General features: G+C 37.8%; 1 protein-coding gene across 1 annotated transcript; it reads right to left on the minus strand.

The window, feature by feature from the left end:
- Positions 1–6,328: 6,328 nt before the first annotated feature.
- Positions 6,329–8,612, minus strand: LOC147554828 (putative glycerol-3-phosphate acyltransferase 2). Its single transcript, XM_086663275.1, has 2 exons — positions 7,957–8,612; positions 6,329–7,376 (listed from the first exon to the last, which is right to left on the minus strand). Exons 1-2 carry the CDS (start codon positions 8,494–8,496, stop codon positions 6,510–6,512), a joined length of 1,407 nt encoding a protein of 468 aa, XP_086519401.1. The 5' UTR covers positions 8,497–8,612; the 3' UTR covers positions 6,329–6,509.
- Between the last annotated feature and the right edge of the window lie 10,827 nt (positions 8,613–19,439).

A 19,439-nucleotide genomic window follows, 5' to 3' on the forward strand; every position in this document is an offset into this window, starting at 1 on the left:
ACTTAGCTACTAAACAGTTTTAATTTCGAATAAAAATATCTTTATTTGTTCATTAGTGATCGGGGCCCGACCGACTGATACCCGGTTGGTCCGACTATCAAAACGGTCATGGACGGACACTTTGTTGGAGAAAAATCTGAAATGTCTGCATGTTTTGTCAGGATGTCCGAGTGGACGTTTCGGACTTGTGCCCGTTTCGCCCGGATCGGTTGAGTTAGTGTCCGTTTCCCGCCCGTCACGAACCGACTCCCACCCCTACTCGTCCGACCAGTTTTCTTTTGGGGATGTTACATAAATAATATTATGCGGCCGCCACTGTACCCAATGCCAATTGTTTTTCTTTTTTAGCAGGAAGGTCACAAAGGCCATAGTATTATGAAAACACAAAACATCAACTTCACATAATCCAATCAATTTTTTTTGTCAAATTCACAAAAAGTTTAACGAGTGATACAGAAGAATCAAATCTACGAGTCAGACCAAAACTTTGGATGCAAAATTCCAAAAAATGTTGGAGGAAAAGTAAAAAAAGAAAAAGACATAGAGGCTGGAAGATTTTGTAGTAGGTAAAGCTAGATATATGTATAATCACACAATAAGAAGCAAAGTTCAAGTTGACAACTTGGTACTCGGATCTACCAAACCCTTGGCTACTTTCACTCGTGCACAACTGACTAAAATATCCAACCGGCCATGAACAATATCCCAATGGCTGCTATCACTTATAATGTCGGAAGCGTAAAGGGTTTGTAAGAAACTCTACTTGACTCTAATTTTATTTTCCAATCGATCCCTTTTCTTATTACATTTTTCCTTTATATAGAGTTCAAAGAGAAGAGAAAACAGAAAACTGTTTTCATAACAGAATAACAGAAAAACTAACTAATAACAGAAAGATTAACTAATCTTTATTTGTTGTGGCTGCCTTTAACAGGTGATGAAGTGATAGGACTTGAGCTTGGGCTGAGTTCACGGGCCTTTGACATCTTGACTGACTTCTCTTACTTGACTTGACTGGTCTTTGGTGTTGATCATATAAGTGATTAGAGTTTGCCCTAATCTTCTCATTTCTCTTACTGCCGAACCCTAGTTCTCTCAGTCGAAACCCTAGTCCTCACAGCCCCCTCAAACCGATGGTGATGAGGAACGAAAAACCATCAGTTTGTCTCGAAATTTCTTGAAAATATCTTCTGATAAACCTTTTGTGAAGATATCTGCTAACTGTTCTGTGGTGGAAATATGAGTTATCTTCACCGATCCATTCGAAACCAAGTCACGAACGTAATGAAAATCCACCTCTATATGTTTTGTGCGAGCGTGATAAACAGGGTTTGAGGCTAAGTATTTCGCACTGATATTGTCGCAGAAGAGGTGAAAAGGACGAGAGAGAGCACAACCGAGTTCATCCATAAGGTATGATATCCAAACTAATTCAGTGGCTGCATTTGATAGAGATTTATACTCTGCTTCTGTTGATGATTTGGCTACTGTTGCCTGTTTCTTTGAGCTCCATGAGATAAGACTTGAGCCTAAGAAAATACAATATCCCCCAGTCGACTTTCTTGAGTCAGGGCATCCAGCCCAATCCGAGTCAGAATAGGCTGTAAGAACAGACAAATCACCTTTTGAAAGGTTGATTCCAGACCCCATTGACCCTTTTAAGTATCTTAATATCTTCTTTACAATGACCAAATGTACTGTTGATGGTTGATGCATGAACTGAGCTGAATAATTAACTGCGAAGGAGATATCTGGTCGAGTCAGAGTGAGGTACTGAAGTGCTCCTACTAGACTTCTATATTCAGTGGGATTAGAAAGTGCATCCCCCTCTGTAAGTGAAACCCTTTTTCCACTTGATACTGGCAATTTTGAGGGTTTTGAATCTAGAAGATTTGCTTTCTGCAGAAGTTGTAATGTGTACTTGTTCTGTGTGAGTAGTAATGTACCCTTGGATTGATCATGTGTAACTTCAATCCCTAGAAAATAAGCCAAAGGACCCAAGTCTTTCATCTTAAAGCTGTTGCCTAGATCCTTTATGAGACTTGATAATTGAGACAGTGAATTGCCTGTGAGGATGATATCATCCACATATAGAAGTAGGACCATTTTGGTTGTCTCTGTATGATATACAAACATGGAATGATCTGACCTACTTTTCTTAAACCCATACTCCAACAGAAAAGTTGCAAATTTGTTGAACCAGGCTCTTGGTGCCTGTTTGAGTCCATACAAAACCTTATGAAGGTGACAAACATGCCTGTCCTTCCCTGGTTGAACAAAACCTGGGGGTTGTATCATATAGACAGCCTCATCAAGAGTCCCATGTAGGAAAGCATTTGATACATCAAGCTGTTTAATATGCCATGAATTTGTGACTGCAATAGTGAGAACCATCCTTATTGTATTTGCCTTTACCACTGGGCTAAAGGTTTCTTCATAGTCAACCCCTTCTTGTTGATGAAAACCTTTTGCTACTAATCTTGCTTTATATCTCTCTATAGAGCCATCACTTTTCTGTTTTATCTTGAAAACCCACTTACACCCAAGTATATTCATATGATTTGCATAAGGAACTAGAGACCATGTCTTATTATCAAGTAAAGCTTGATATTCTTCATTCATGGCCTTTACCCATTCAGTATGCTTTGCTGCCTCCTTATAAGATGTGGGTTCAATTGGTAGTTGCAAAATTGATAGAAAAGCAACATTTAAAATGTGAGGTGATGAATAATGTGCCACAAAATCACTAGGTAATTGTTTACTCTTGATAATACCATTCCTGCTCCTTGTTGTTATTTGATCAGATGGTATAGGATGTCTCTGTACTTGTGAATTTGCTGGTCTGCTATCATTAGTAATGCCCAAAACACTTGTAGAAGAACACCTGTTTTCTGAATTTGCTGGTGAACTAGTATGCATACTAGGTGTCCCAAATTCAGTACTATCCTGATAATGACATATAGGTGGCAGGGGTAATGAAATATGTGGTTTCATTATCTGATCACTACTAGGCTGTTTTTGAGAGAGGTTGACATATGGAAAGTTGTCTTCTTCAAAGATCACATGCCTAGAAATATAAAGTCTCTTGGATATAGGGTCATAGCACCTATAACCTTTATGTTCATTACTATATCCTAGAAACACACATTGTATACTCTTGGGACTTAGTTTATCTGTTCTAAGCTCACCAAGGTGAGGATAGCATGCACAACCAAACACTTTGAGATTGGAATGATCAGGAAACACATGAAATAAGGTTTCAAATGGTGATTTTCCTTGTAAAGTTTTTGTGGGTAGTCTATTTATGACATAAACTGCAGTGCTAAATGCATCAAACCATAGACTTTTAGGTAAAGAACAATGAAAAGATAGTGTATTACCTAGCTCAGTGATGTGTCTATGCTTCCTTTCAGCTTTTCCATTTTGCTGAGGAGTATATGGACAAGAACATCTGAAAATGATTCCATTCTTGTCTAGAAAAGCCCTGAAGTCTCCTTGTTTTAGTTCAGGAGCTCCATCAGATTGAAAATAGACAATCTTCTCCTTTAAGAGATTTTCATTTGTTGCCTTAAAATGAGTAAAACACTTAATGCTGTCAGATCTGACTTTCATTGCATATATCCAGCTGAATTTGCTATAGTCATCTAGAAACAGAATGTAGTATTTTGCTCCATTAGGTGTTTATATAGGGGCTAGTCCCCAAATATCACAATGAATTAAGTATAGAGGAGTAGTTGTTGTAGTTGAGGAACTCTCAAAAGGTAAACATTTACTTTTACCTAATTCACAAGATTGACAGAAGGTATTCTCAACTTTGTTTGATATAGTAATCCTATTTTCATGAGATAGTTGTTTGATGACTCCACTATGTGTATGACCTAATCTTGCATGCCAAGTTTCATATGTTGTTCCTGTTTGAGCTAAATTAGCAGAGATAGTCCTTTGTTGTAACATAGGAACATGAACTTCAATGGGATATAGATTGTTTTTGATAGGTCCTTCAGCTAGTATTTTCTGAGAATGAATATCCTTGATGTTGTAACCCCAAGGTAGAAATTCTACTGAACAAGAATTGTCCATTGTGAACTTTGATATAGACAGTAGATTCCTCTTTAGATGAGGAACACAGAGAACCTTGCTTAGACCAAATTCATGTGTGGAAGTTGCAAGTTTAGAAGTACCTGTACTAGTTATGGGTAAGAATTTACCACTTCCAACCATAACAGCCTCTTTACCTATATAAGGCTGAACAGAACTAAGGTTCTCCTCACTATGAGTCATATGACTACTTGCCCCTGTATCAGCAAGCCATGATTTATCTTTGGTATTTATTGTATTTGAGACTGTAGACACATAGCACTGTTCATAATCTGATAAACAGTCATAAAAGATATCATCTTCTCCTTCATCCTCAATAACTATGGCAGTATGACATTCCTGAAAATCATCATTATCATCACTGTGCTCATGTGGTAGTAGAATTGCATTATTACATTCTAACATAGATTCTTCCTCATATAGATAGGACTTGAATGCTGCATTATCATTGTCATTTTCTATTATTTCTTCTTGATGATCATGTGACTCAGTATGATATCCTGATTGAAACTTATTTGGTCTATATCTGAAATAACACACACTTGGAACATGTCCCCATCTTTTACACAGACCACAGGGAACAGATGAGAAATCAAAATCATCAGCTTTCCTTCCCTTTTGCTGATTATTCATGAAATTACTTCCTTGATTTGTCAAAGAACTACTATTACCCTGATTATTCATAGAAGGCCCATTATTGTTTATATAAGCTTGATTCCTGTAGTAAGAAGGTGCAGGCTTATTTGGTGGTCTATTATACTGTTTTGGGTTTAATCTTCTAACATAATAGGCTTCTTGATCAGTTTCCTTTTGAAGTAACCACTGTTCATGCTGAATGAGTCTTGATTTGAGATGAGCTAGTGTTAAATGTTCATTGTTGGCTCTAATTGCTATGATAAACTGATCATAATCAGACCCTAGACCCTGAATAGCTAGCCTTACCAATTCAGGCTCACTTATTCTATCATGAACAGAAATTAAAGCATCAGCAATCTGCTTTAATTCTCTGAGATATTCAGCAATAGAGGCATTACCTTTCTTTATAGTCTGCAATTTCCTTCTTAATTGATCCTTTTTTGACTCAAGACCCTCATTGTTTGTGAGGTCTAAATAGTCCCACATATCTTTAGCAGTTTTCAGACCATATGTGTCATAATACACAGATTTTGATAAGGTACTCTTAAGATATGATTTTACAAAACTTTCTTTTGATCTCCAAAGTTGATAGTCTGGGTTTACTTGTTCTATACCTTGAATTATTCTAAGTTGAGGGGGTTCTTCTATAGAACCAGTGACAAACCCTAATAGATCATAAGTTGCTAGCAAGGTCTCAACTTGATCTCTCCACATCAAATAGTTGGAGTCATCAAGTTTTTCAGTAATAAAGCTAGTAACAGATGAAATGGGAGGGAGATTACCTTGTATTTGTGCTGCCATGATGAAAAGAAAGCCAAATTTGAAGAACAACACGAAAAAACAGTAAGTGATTCTTAATCTTCTTGAATATTGGTATTTGAATTCCTTGAATTTGTAATGTTGAGAAATCTTTAATCTTTAATCTTGTTGAATATTAATCTTCTGTCATGTTTTGATGTTTCAATGTTATGAATGAGATGGTGATGATTGTTCTTGAGCTCAAGAGGAGAAACCCTAGCTTGTTGGATCTTTCTAACCTATCTGCTACCATGTAAGAAACTCTACTTGACTCTAATTTTATTTTCCAATCAATCCCTTTTCTTATTACATTTTTCCTTTATATAGAGTTCAAAGAGAAGAGAAAACAGAAAACTGTTTTCATAACAGAATAACAGAAAAACTAACTAATAACAGAAAGATTAACTAATCTTTATTTGTTGTGGCTGCCTTTAACAGGTGATGAAGTGATAGGACTTGAGCTTGGGCTGAGTTCACGGGCCTTTGACATCTTGACTGACTTCTCTTACTTGACTTGACTGGTCTTTGGTGTTGACCATATAAGTGATTAGAGTTTGCCCTAATCTTCTCATTTCTCTTACTGCCGAACCCTAGTTCTCTCAGTCGAAACCCTAGTCCTCACAGGGTTGATGGTGCTTTAACCACACCGATTGCAAAATATGACAAATAAGCATGGGCATCATGATTCTCTATGTACTAGTTAGGTGGTTCTGGCCTTGAACTCTTATAGTTGCAAAGACAATCGAACAAACACACTATGAACTAAGTTCGCAAAACAAAAGAATAAGATCAACAAGAGAAAATGCAATTTTTTTTCTTAAACTAATGTGGGTACAATATTACTTAACATATGTAGTATTCATAATAAAAAAGAACAAAGTAGTAGTTACAACAAAAAAAAAAGATACGAAAAATAGTACTAATATGTTACATGTAATCGCCTATTTAATTATATCCATCATTCTTGAATTACCTCTTTAAGAAGGAGCTTTAACGATTCCTTCATTTCCTGCCAAGATCAAATACTTGTCCTTCCTTGTGAGCTTAGTACATTCATATCCTAAAGCTTGACCAAGCTCATTTTGAATGTGATTGGCAACCTTGAACCTTGTTGATTCATCACAACCACTGCCGGCTCCAGATACAGTGTCAAGAACCTTAAGGGAATAAGAAGGAGAAGGATTCATGAGAAAGAAAAGTGGGTCGAAGCATTTCAAACCACCAGCAGTAGTACCATAAAACATGGTAACACGAGCATCCATTGCAACGGGTACGATCTCATCACACATTTCTGCAAACAGAGGGCTGAACCTCAACAAATATGGCTCCCTACAAGTGGTCCCTTCAGGGCACACAATTAGGTCACCTTCACTTAACATATTTTCCATCATCTTTGCATCTTTAGCTCTGTCTCGTGTTAGTCGGACTGTTCTTATCGGTGCCAACACTTCAGATATTCTACTTAAACTGTATGTGACAGCAGTTATGGGTGTACTCAAAGCATGAGACAGGTAAAGCGGGTCTAATAGAGTTTTATGGTTACACACATAAAGAATTCCCTTTTTCCTTTTGGGGTTGGTGGTAGAATTTTGATGGAAGTTGAGTCTTAAGCCAAGGAAAGCCAAAAGAGGAGCAGCAATTGTGTAGGGGAGGGAAATGGCAAAAAGGGCTCTGAAAATGGCAAGGAAGAAACCAAAAGGGAGCCAGATGAAGATTGACAGAGAGTTGAGTGGGGTTGGTCTTAGAGCCAGTCTACCATCATGAAATATCAGTGGCTTTGGGTATTGGGATCTTGGTAGGTAATTCCAGCTCCTTCTCTCTGCTTCACTCACTATGTATATCTCCTGATCAGTAAGCAGTTCACAACAACATACATTAATTAACATCAGCTGTTAATTAAGAACATTCATTCCTATAATAAAACTATATATATGTAAGCACAAAAATAAAACATACACTGCCCTAAATCACTTAGTTAGGATGGTCCCTCTTTCGACTCAACATCTCACCTAAGATGGCTCAAAATCCCGGCGGTCTGAAGATTTATATTCTTGGTTGCTAGATCGCCCTTCTCCTATGTGACAGTACTATTCTCACACGCCCCCTCAAGTATGGTGTTTTTTTAGCCTAAGACTTTTTTTTTTTGTTTTCTTTACGGGGGGCGTGAAGCACGTGTTAAGTCTATCATGTGTAGTTTGACTCTAGTACCATGTTAAGTTTGTGGTCATCCATCTCAAAACCAATTGACAATGAGTGGAGAGGACCTAGACATTTTATCCTTGGTTGCTAGATCGCCTTTCTCCAACATGGCAACGTGGGACTATTCTCATCACAATTTCTCCCCCCCCCCCCCCCCCCCCAAAGAAACATGAACAATGAAAAAAAACTAGAATGAGAAGAGAAAACAGGGGAGGGGAGAGTCACCTTGCAGTGAGAGAACAAGTGATAATGAAGAAGAGGCTTGTTGAAGCTACCAATAATACCAATAATTTGATGATGAGAATCTTTCTGATCATCACCACCATCATTAGTCTCCTGATCATCTCCAAATATTTCATTCAAAATCAACTTTTCATGATCTATCTGCTTCTTGTTCTCCATTAGACCAAGATAATACCCTTTAAAAGTCTTCAACTCTTTACCGACAACAAATTCAATCTCCAAGTAATCTTTAAGAAAACTTTCAATCATCACTGTTGGGAAATCACTCACACCCACTTTTTTACCACCTCTCATCAACACTTGAAAAGCTTCAAACCCAACATCCTCCAAGAAAAACTTTGGTAGTACTGCCCTTCCAACTCTGAAACTGTCCTCTCTAATCCCAAAGAAGCATATCATAACCATAATTTGAAGACCCATTTGTTGATCAAGAAAGGAAATGAGAGGATAAAGTATTAAGAGAAGTAAAGCTCTGAAAAAGCCACCAGCTTCAAATGCAACTAACATGAAATAAGGGAACATGCAGCATGAAGACTTGAAGAGTGAACCCTCCACATGAAAAATAAAAGTTTGGTTATCATCATCTGATGTGGGATTAAGAGAAGACTGTTTTTGCAGTTGGATGTGGGATTGATGAAGAACATTGCTACTGGACTTCCTCCTATGAAGAGATGGTGATCTAATGAGTTGGGGGTTCCAGCTGCTGCTGCTTATTAGTTTTCTAATAAGGATTTTTGAAAAAAACACCACAAGTGACTTGAAATGTAAGAATGTTTCCCCCTGATCCTTACCATCATCACCCATTTCTTCTTTCTGACTTACTAATTAGCTAGTTGTTGTTGTTGTTGTTGTTGTAGTATTGGAAATGTTCTTGTATTTTTGGAGGAATTGTTTGCGTGGGTTATGAATGAAGAAACTAGTGATAAGGCTTTTATACAAACCGGTTCAAGTATAAACCCTTGGATTTCAGAGATATTACAAAAATGGTACCAGGATAGTTTGAATCAATGTTCCTCAGAATTCAGATTATGCATTCTATCTATCTATAGGTAGCTTGCGCCCTAGCTAGCTCTATATGCAGGTAGCAAGGATATTCCATCTACTTGTTGTCATCCAATTCAAATTCAATTGACAATGAGTGGAAATGACCTAAACATTATACTCTTAGTAGCCACATAACTTTTCTCGTATGTGGGGTTATTCTCACACGCCCCCTCACGTGTGGCGTGGTTAGCCTAACTAAGGGCGGAGTCAGAATTTGAAATCTAACCTGACTAGCCTAAAATTGCAATAAAACAAATGGTAGAAAAAAAAACTTTTTGTTTTGGTGGATCTCTTGTTTGGAAGATAAAATTGTAGTGTACTTACAATTGGTTAACTAAGTTAATTAACGAGCATGTATCCTAATATTTTTCGTTGAAGGTCAGTCGATAATTTAGAACGCTAAAACTACTAACTCTGAGAATAATGAATTTCTTAACAATGATTTAAACTGCAACGATTATCGCTAATGTAATTTTGTCATCCTTATGAATCCATGGTAAATGTAGTACAATTTTATTTCATAAGCGGCCTATAGTTTTAATTAAGGAGTAAAAGAACTAATGCAGCAGAAGTAAAACTAAAAGTTCACAAAATTGATCTTCACACGTCTCTCTGCGGGATTTACTACTACTTTTTATTAGTCTTGATTGGTATTAGTAATAAATATATACTACGTCTCTCTGCGAGATTTACTACTACTTTTTATTAGTCTTGATTGGTATTAGTAATAAATATATACTAGTGATTAGTAGTTATTCGTTTTAAATTATGGAAGAAAAACAGTATCTTGAGAGAATTGAAACTCCGGGCATAAATCAAATTGTCAATTAGTAAACTACAACTTTAGTCATCCTTAATATTACTTGAAAGCATACAATTAGTAAAAGAATTAATCGTAAGTGGAGAAAGACACACTTCTTATAAAGAACTTGAAATTGAGAGCACAAGTCTAAGAAAACCAATGAATGCACTCCAAATAATGAGAAAAATTTCAACAGAGAGTAAAAATAGCGAGAAGAAAAGACAATTGAAAGTAGCAAAATAAAGCACTCAAAACCTCATGTGTGTGAAGTAAGTGCTTCACCACAAGCTATTTATTACTTAATGACTATATTTTGCAGATACTTTGGAAAACCTATCCCTGGCTGCAGTCAGGGATGGTACCTCCGCCTATGAGCCTAACACGTGTTTATTTTTTCGGGTGGCGTGGAACACATGCAACTTTAAAATCTATCATGTTAAGTATGTGGTCATCCAACTCAAAACTAATTGGCAATGAGTGGAGATGACCTATACATTATATTTGTGGTTGATAGATAACTCTTCTCCCATGTGGGACTATTTTTTTCACAGTTAGCAGTTAGCTAGTTGGTGACACTTCATTTCATGCCCAATTAACACTTGCATTTTCCTATTAAGAAAAACGAGATCAGCTCTAAGCACTCAATCGAGTACAACAACAAAATAAATAATAGTAATGTTATAAGAGGCTAGGTCAAAGCTTTATATAGACCTCGGCGATGGACTTCGTATTTACCGTGGACAGTTAATTTTATTGAGGCTTACAATATGTTTACTGTTGTAGTTTGTTCTATCATTTTTTAAACAGATAAGGAATCATGATGATAGATTAATGGTGTTCTAATAGCTAACGAATTGCTCGATTCAAGGATCAAGAGTGGTTCAAAGGGTATCCTGATTAAGGTTGACCTCGAAAAGGCGTACGACAAGGTGAGCTGGGATTTCTTACACTCAGTCATGACCAAGATGGGGTTCAAAAGAAAATGGCTTTGCTGGATATATAAGTGTGTGTCTACAGCCTCTTTCTCAGTGTTGGTAAACGGTTCGACTACGGACATTTTTCAGAATTCGAGGGGTATACGTCAGGGAGATCCCATTTCCCCGTTATTATTCTTACTCGTGGCTCAAGTCCTGAGTACTCTTGTCTCTATTGGGGAGAATAAAGGATGGATAGAAGGCTTTAGGGTGAAGGAAGCAGGTACAATGGTTTCTCATCTTTAATTTGCGGATGACACTCTATTCTTTCTTCAAGCTAGCCGTTCTCACACTTAAAGATCAAAGACATCTTAATTTGGTACGAGGCAGCCTCAGGCTTGAAGATCAACTTCTCCAAAAGCCAAGTGATCGAGGTGGGCGAGGTACAAGAGCTGGATGATTTAGCAAGGTTGTTCGGGTGTGTTACAGGGTCCCTCCCTACTTCTTATCTCGGGCTGCCATTAGGCCATGGGTATAAATCGAAAAAGCTTTGGGACCCAATTTCGGAGAAAGTATCGGGTAAATTATCGTCGTGGAAAGCCAAGACTCTGTCTCGGGGAGGTAAGGTTACATTGATCTTGGTTGTCCTTTCAGCTCTCCCTATCTATTTTCTTTCTCTCTTTTCGATGCCCATCGGCGTGGTCTCTAATATAGAAAAGAGCTTCAAAAATTTTCTTTGGAATTCGGGAGAAGAGGGGAAGAAAATCCATTGGGTGGCTTGGGAGTTGATTTGTAAACCCAAGTCGATGGGAGGTTTAGGAATCAAAAATCTCAGAACTATGAACGACGCTCTCTTATCCAAGTGGCTATGGCGTTTCGGGACCGAAAGAGATAGGCTTTGGAGGATTATTATCGGTCAAAAGTATGGGGAAGCTTGTGGCGGCTGGATTTCTCATCCCTCTAAAGGAACCTATGGCTGCTCGGTTTGGAAAGGAATTTACAAGCGTTGGGATTTATTTCACTCTAGGACCATGATCAAGGTTGGTTCCAGGACTAATACTAAGTTCTGGCAGGACGTTTGGTTAGTGGATCAGCCTCTTCGAGCGGTCTTTCCTATCTTGTTCCGAACGTGCGATAACAATGAGGGCATGGTTTCCGACTTCTTTAATTCAGTGGAGGGGGTATGGTCGGTTTCGTTGAGACGCAGGCTCAGAGATTGGGAGATAGAGGACTTTAATCGGATGACTGCTTTATTGGACGGGGTTACCTTATCCAGCAGCTTGGACGTGAGGGTGTGGGTGTCATCGAAGTGCAAGGAGCTTTCAGTAAAGTCTTGTTACGATGTCTTTTCGGAGTTCACCGATCAAGAGTCTAAGGTTTTTATGGATGTTTGGAGAAGGAATGTACCGCAGAGGGTTTCTTTCTTCCTTTGGGCGTCATGTTTAGAACGGGTTCCTACTATCGACTTATTGAGAAAGCGGGGTTGCTCAACCCCCAATAGGTGTCCGCTGTGCAAGAAAGATGAGGAATCAAGTTCGCACCTATTTATACATTGCGATATAGCCTACCATGTGTGGCGATATTTTATTGACTCGTTGGGATTCTCGCGGGTAACCCCAGCCTCAGTCTCAGATCTTTTGGCAGCGTGGGGAGGATATAAAGGGAGAAACCCGATCATGAACATGATTCCAAAGGTGATTCTTTGGGCCATTTGGAATTCTAGGAACGCAGCGATTTTTTCCGACAAGTCGGGGACTACGGAAGATATAATATTCTCAGCCAAATGCTTTGTGTATCATTGGAGTCGTAACATGCCAAGGGTTAAATATAGAGGGTTCTCGGACATCGTGGGAAATTGGGGGGCGTTTATCTTGTCGATGTAAAATCGCTCACCGAGGGTCCCGGTTCTGTGTATTGGTTGTTATTTTTCTTTCCTTTTTGTTAGCTTTTCTGTTTTCTTTTTTTTGGGTTCGGCTTAAGTGCCTTGGCGACTCTGTCGCAGCTTCGCCTTTTTTAGGCTTGTATATCCTTTTCTCCTTTTCTTCTAATTCAATCATATTATTCAAAAAAAATCTTGGGCTTTGAGTTTCTATCTGTAAGAGAGAAAGGACTATATCAACAAATAGTCTAACTTGAAGGATGGAGATCAAAGTATCAACAGGTTTTGTCAACAATCCTTGGTTGGAGTGATAAGAGGTTTAGTCTTCCATCATAGACGTCAAGGATTCGAGACACGATGACAATTCAAAAAAGAAAGTACCAGCAAGTGTTATGGGCACTCTCATATGATTTGCACGTAGGGGTGTACTCGAGTCGAGCCGAGCCGAGTAGTAACATGTTCAAGCTCGGTTCGTGTATTTGACTGTCGAGCTCGAGCTCGAGCTCGTTCGAGTAATTGTCCACTTGTTCAAGCTCGGTTCATATAAGTTTGAACGAGCTCGAGCTCGAACTCGAGCTCGCATTGTTTTAAGCTCGTTTATCAAAATACTTCAAATTAAAACTTTTTAAATCATCAAAATACTTCAATGATCATTTGTCACATACAATAATAATGATTAATGATTCATATTCCGATAATTTTTTAATGGTTGATATTTCATGTACAAGTTTCAATACTAATACGTAATTATTTACTATACTATTATAAGAGTACGTTAAACGAGCTGTTCACGAGTAGCTCGTGATACACTAAAGAATGTTCAAGCTCGGCTCGTTTATGTAAACGAGCTTGATTTTGAGCTCGTGTTAAGCTCGGGCTCGTTAATATTCGAGTCGAGCACGAGCAATAGTCGAGCCGAGCTCGAACAGCTCGTTAAGAGCTCGGCTCGTTTACACCCCTATTTGCACGTGTATGTTTGAGTTAGGTAGTTAAGTGAGAAATTAATTTGTTAAGTAGTTAGTTAATTGTAACTGACTTGTATTTTCTCTGTCTAACTCTTTGTGTTTATCTCTGGCTCTATGCAAGAGAGTTGTTATAATTGAACTCATTAACTATGAGAGTACTACTTTACACTATCCAATTGAGGTCAACTGCCAAATTATGTATAATAAAGTAGTGTAGGATGTATTGTGGTGGGGTATGCATGTGTGTGTGTATGTATGGGCAAGGGCGCAAGGCAATGAGGTATAAAGGGCCGTGGCAATAAAGTGGGTAGACTGACTCAGTTCTGGGCCCGGGCCCATAGTAATGGGAGTGACAATTGGAGGAAAGTGTCTCTCTGCTCTGCCGCGTCCCATTAAAACACAACTTCCTCACCCGCGTCAATCTCACTCTTGGCACAACTACTCTATTGTAGCCTAGCCTTGTATCTCTCTGAATGAGAATCTCAAGCTAAATTTGACTTTCAACAAAAAAAAAAAAATTTGACTTTATTTTATTTTATACTTATGAGTTTAATTTTCAAATTAATTACTTTTATTTTACTCAAAACACAAAAATCACCACATTGTGGTAGTGGTATTACTTTTCTCTCATTACTCTTTTATTTGCTTTCCCCCTCCCCAAACTGTTAACACCTTTACTCACTCCTTAATTATCTTGGAAATGTTATCTAACTTATCATCAATTCAACCAACTAGCTAGCTACCCACCCAAAGTTCTACTTACGAAATTTTGACTGAGATCTTCATCTTGAATTTTTACTATTACAATTCATATTTAAATTTGTCTACTTGTCCATTGTCCAAGTAATTATGATCATCTGTAGATCCAGACAGTTGATTTTCGGGCATGCACTTTCATGCATGCACGACGATCTTGTGTATTAATTGTGAACATGATACTTGTATAACTGCATGCATGCATGCATGCATGCATGGGGAACTAATTAAGTAGATGTTGTGTTATATGGGACCCAGCCCAGTGCCCCGACCCACAATATATACAAGTCAACTGCATGGATCCATAAATGATGCATCCTTCAAAAGCACAAACACTCTTGTAGCCTCCCCTTAATATACTAGTACTACAAGAGTATTTATTATCATGATCCTCAAATTCAAATATGAAGTCAAATATAGAAAAGCATCCATGCATGGGATGCTTTGAAACCATTTTGTACAAGCATGGGTGTAAACATGTTGGCAGCTAATTAGTAGGCCATTTGATTTGATCATTCTCTCTATCCATGCATCTTAGTAGTATTACTAACAACGTCGGTAGCAGTCATGTGTAACCCATAACCATCCATCTTTGGTCGGTCGACTGGTGTAATATTATTAATCATCTCTAGTTAGTGTGAATTCATTAAAGTCTTGAGATGTAACAAGTGCATGGCTTTTTGTTCGGAGCTAGCTAGCTGCTAGAGATTTTAATTCTCGATCAGGCTCATAATGAAAGAGAAAAAAAAATGTGTATGAATTATGTATAAAGGAAGTTTAGATACAGCCATACATCCAGCAGAATCACTCTTATATATTTTCATGCACACTTGCATGTGCTGGGATCTTAAGTTCCCCCTATATGATAAAAAATTCCTACAATCTTGAATCTTGATACTTTTTTTTAATGAAATGTAATACTTTCATTAAAATATAAGTGTTATCAGAGGCACACTGCTAATTTTTTTTTTTTTTTTTTGTTGAACTACAAACAAAAATGTTGTTTGAAGGGGAGAGTTAAAAGCGATCCAATGAGAAGGCGCCCCCAGAGCACGTGATTCTCTCTCATTTTAGAGATATTATACTTAGATCTACAATTTAAGTGTGTTTAGTTATAGGTCCCTAAATTATCATATGATCTGGACCGTTGAAGATGTCAATGGTCCAGATCATATGTGGACAACACATAAGTCATCTCAAAAAAATCTCGCCCTCTCCTCTCTCTCGATTTTTGACAGAAGGCTTATGTGATGTCCAGATATGATCTCGACCGTTGGCATCCTCAACGGTCCAGATCATATAATAGTTGAGGGACTTGATGCTAAACACGCTTAAATTGCGAAACTAAGTGTAATATCTTGATGCAGGCGCATAAACGTGTGGGCCCACGTCCACGCGTGCCCACATCCTATTTGGTTATAATAGTAGTTTATTTAGTATAGGAGAAGTTACTTTAATTTGATATTTCTTTATTTTTAAAGTTTCTATGTTTGAGTAGTTTATTATTTTAAGAATCCTAGTTTGAGTCTATCTAGGAAGGTTTATTATCTTATAAAACGAGATCTAGTCTATGTTATTATTCACCTTGAAGAGAAAAACCATTGAAGTTATTTAGAATTTAAGTTTATTTTATCGTTTCTTACAGTTTTCTTTAATTATTATTCTTAGTTTATTTTATTGTTCTTTAATTATTCCGCTGCGTCTACATCAAGTTGTATTCAGAGCCATTTTTTTTAACCAATCACAATGGTTAATCCTACCGTTCCTACTCCAACAATCAAAGAGAAGACACCAACTTTTGCCTCCGAATGGGACAACATCAACAAGAAGTTATCCTCGGTTACAAAATTGGAAGAAGCTTTCGAAAATTACAAGAAGGAAAATATAGAAAAATTCGATCAAGTCAATGAGTCCATCATGAAGTTATCTAAACAACTCGAAGGCATATGTAAGTCTCCCTCTTTTACCACCACTCCTTCATCTACTACTTCCATTCAAACATCATCACCACAACTACTCCCAACCACAACACCAATTTCAATTCCCCTACTTGGTCAACCTATCACTAACCCATGCCCGACCACTTTCCTCCCACCGATTCACATCAACCCTACATCACCACTCTCACCGGTTTTCCCATTAACATACATAAACCCCACAACCACTCCAACCACACCACCTTTTTCCTTCAACGACCACCAATCTACTACCAACCCAAGTATAACCCAACCATACCCATTCCAGACCCCTCAGCAATATTATTCACCAAGCACCATTCCACTCGAAACCCACCACCAAAACCGCAACCCCGAACCCTCATCTCTACCGACACCACCACCATCCACCGCCCAACAACCCACTTCTTACCCGACTTCCATTAGTCCACCAACAGTACCCACCAACACTTTCAACATCCCAGGAAGTTCCAACACTTATGCCACTAATCCAACTACACACACACTCTTTGGTTTTACAATATACAACCCATGTCCCACAACACCCCCACCATTCCACTTTACCTACAACAGTATACCACCCACATCTTCTACACCAATTCAGACCACCAATATAACTCCACACAACATTACTAGCCCCCACATAACTGCACCCTACCCTCCATTCTCAAACCCACTCTTTCTCGAATCTTCCGCAAACATTGGAACAATTGGCCAACCCATGCTAATATACCATCACATACCCGACCATCAGCCCCCAAACCCTATTTTTTTCGAAAACCCACTACCCACTGCAACATACCCTACAAAACCATTAACCACCCCGGACCACTCAACCCATAACCAACTCAGCTTCTCCCAATTCAACTCTTATAACCACCCACAAGTTTACAATGAGGAACAACAACTACAAGCACCTCCACATCATCTTTCTCCTCATTCTCTACAGGAACCCTTCTCCAACCAAACATTCCACCACACATATACAAACCCTAGTTATGTAGGCTACAACCCGGATTCTATAGGCGCCCCTAGTTTCTCTATACATAATATTCAAATCCCATCTATAGCCACCACCTAAATAACCCTACCCCAATATCACCAACATGTTCCTGTTTCCTTCCCAATCTTTTGGTGTCAAACACCATCACCAACACAACAAACCTCTCCTTACTATTCCATATCCCCAACACTTCTACCAGAAAATTTTGAATCTTTCATATCCCCAACACTTCTGTCAGAAATTTTTGAATCTTCTCCTCAAGTTGAAACTCAGTTATCAACACACCCAAGTAATCAAAACCCAGAATTTAGTGAAGGAAAAGAAGAACAAAGAGCAATTATCAAAACCCATCACAACCAAGAAGAAGAACAACAAGAGAAACAATTAAGAAAAAGAGGAACAAGAAGAACAACCCAGAATTTTCCGAATCAATTATGTCCCACATCGCCGCTTTCTCTATCAAATCTCTTCCTACCAAATTTTCTTCAAACAATTAAGAAAAAGAGGATCAATTTCCCAATTCTTGCAATGAACCTATACTCAATGGTCAAAGATCACATACCAATTGAACAACTTCCATTTAGGTTTCACATATCAATTGAAGAAAACAAACAGTGGGCTCCAGGTATTGATCACGTTAGATTACATAAACTACATGAAGATGAACTTGGAAAAGTCAATTTTGCGTGGCATATCTACACTACATGGTTCCATATCGATATCTTAGTTAGCGATGGTTATGCTTATACTTTGGCTATTGATGAAGTATTTTGGAAATTTGTTACAATTACTCTTACTTCACACTTGCTCATAGTACTTCACACTTTCTTGAAGATTAAGTGGTTGTGCCTACCGTGGGAAGATGGCGAGATGAACATTATTTATTCACTAAGGTTAATTTTGCGAGAATCATTGGCATATGAGTTTGGATACGAGGTTGACGATTACTTGCACATTAGTATCCTTCCATTCCAGTGCAAACTTCGTTCGAAGTGGGAATTACGGATCGTCATGACAAAGTTCATCGTCTGCGGGTGCATCAACTTGTTTTCTTCATCGAAATCGGTTCGGGACGAACCTTCTGGGGAACAGGGTGCTGATGCAGGCGCATAAACGTGTGAGGCCACGTCCACGCGTGCCCACATCCTATTTGGTTATAATAGTAGTTTATTTAGTATAGGAGAAGTTACTTTAATTTGATATTTCTTTATTTTTAAAGTTTCTATGTTTGAGTAGTTTATTATTTTAAGAATCCTAGTTTGAGTCTATCTAGGAAGGTTTATTATCTTATAAAACGAGATCTAGTCTATGTTATTATTCACCTTGAAGAGAAAAACCATTGAAGTTATTTAGAATTTAAGTTTATTTTATCGTTTCTTACAGTTTTCTTTAATTATTATTCTTAGTTTATTTTATTGTTCTTTAATTATTCCGCTGCGTCTACATCATATCTCTAAAATGATAGAGAGTCACATGCTTTCAACTTCTCAGCCAGGTGGCATCCTCTCACTCGACCTAAGTGTTAGAATAGTTAGTCCCACATTACTCAATTGCTTAAACTTCTCTCTTGTACTACTCCTTATAAAGATCTTATGTAATAGCTATGAAAATCAATACAAATCATTACAATTCTCTTTTCTTACATGGTATAAGAGCTTCTAGGTTTCTTTCTTGGGTTAGTCAATAGAGTCTTCCGCTTGCTGGCGACGGTAGTCCCATTAATGGCTACCGTCCGCCGGATTTTTATCGGTTTTTAGCTTTTATGTTTCAAGTTTAGTATTTTTTTTTTCAAATAAGAGTAGTTTTCTTCTTCGATTCTAGTCATTATTCAATACTTTTCTCAATAGTATTTGAAAATGATGAAGATTAACAAGAAGAAGAAAGATCAAAACAAGAGTGATTTGTTGAAGAAATCACATGATATACTCTTCAATGATCTCAAGCATTTCAAATGTCAAGTTCTCCACAACATCAAATCTATGTGTATCAATGGTCCATAAAGTTCCATTTGAAAGAAATTGGAAAGCTATTAGAAAGGGGGAAAAGAATTCATGGATTTCTTTCGAAGAATAGTTATATACCCCATGTTCATCTTGAAACTATAGTCATAGTTGTCCAAAATCTTGATTACGATATGATGCAAATTA

The sequence above is a fragment of the Eschscholzia californica genome, unplaced genomic scaffold, assembly GCF_041429995.1.
Source record: "Eschscholzia californica isolate CP2 unplaced genomic scaffold, dmEscCali1.0.p SCAF_2, whole genome shotgun sequence".
In the NCBI taxonomy this organism is placed as follows: domain Eukaryota; kingdom Viridiplantae; phylum Streptophyta; class Magnoliopsida; order Ranunculales; family Papaveraceae; genus Eschscholzia; species Eschscholzia californica.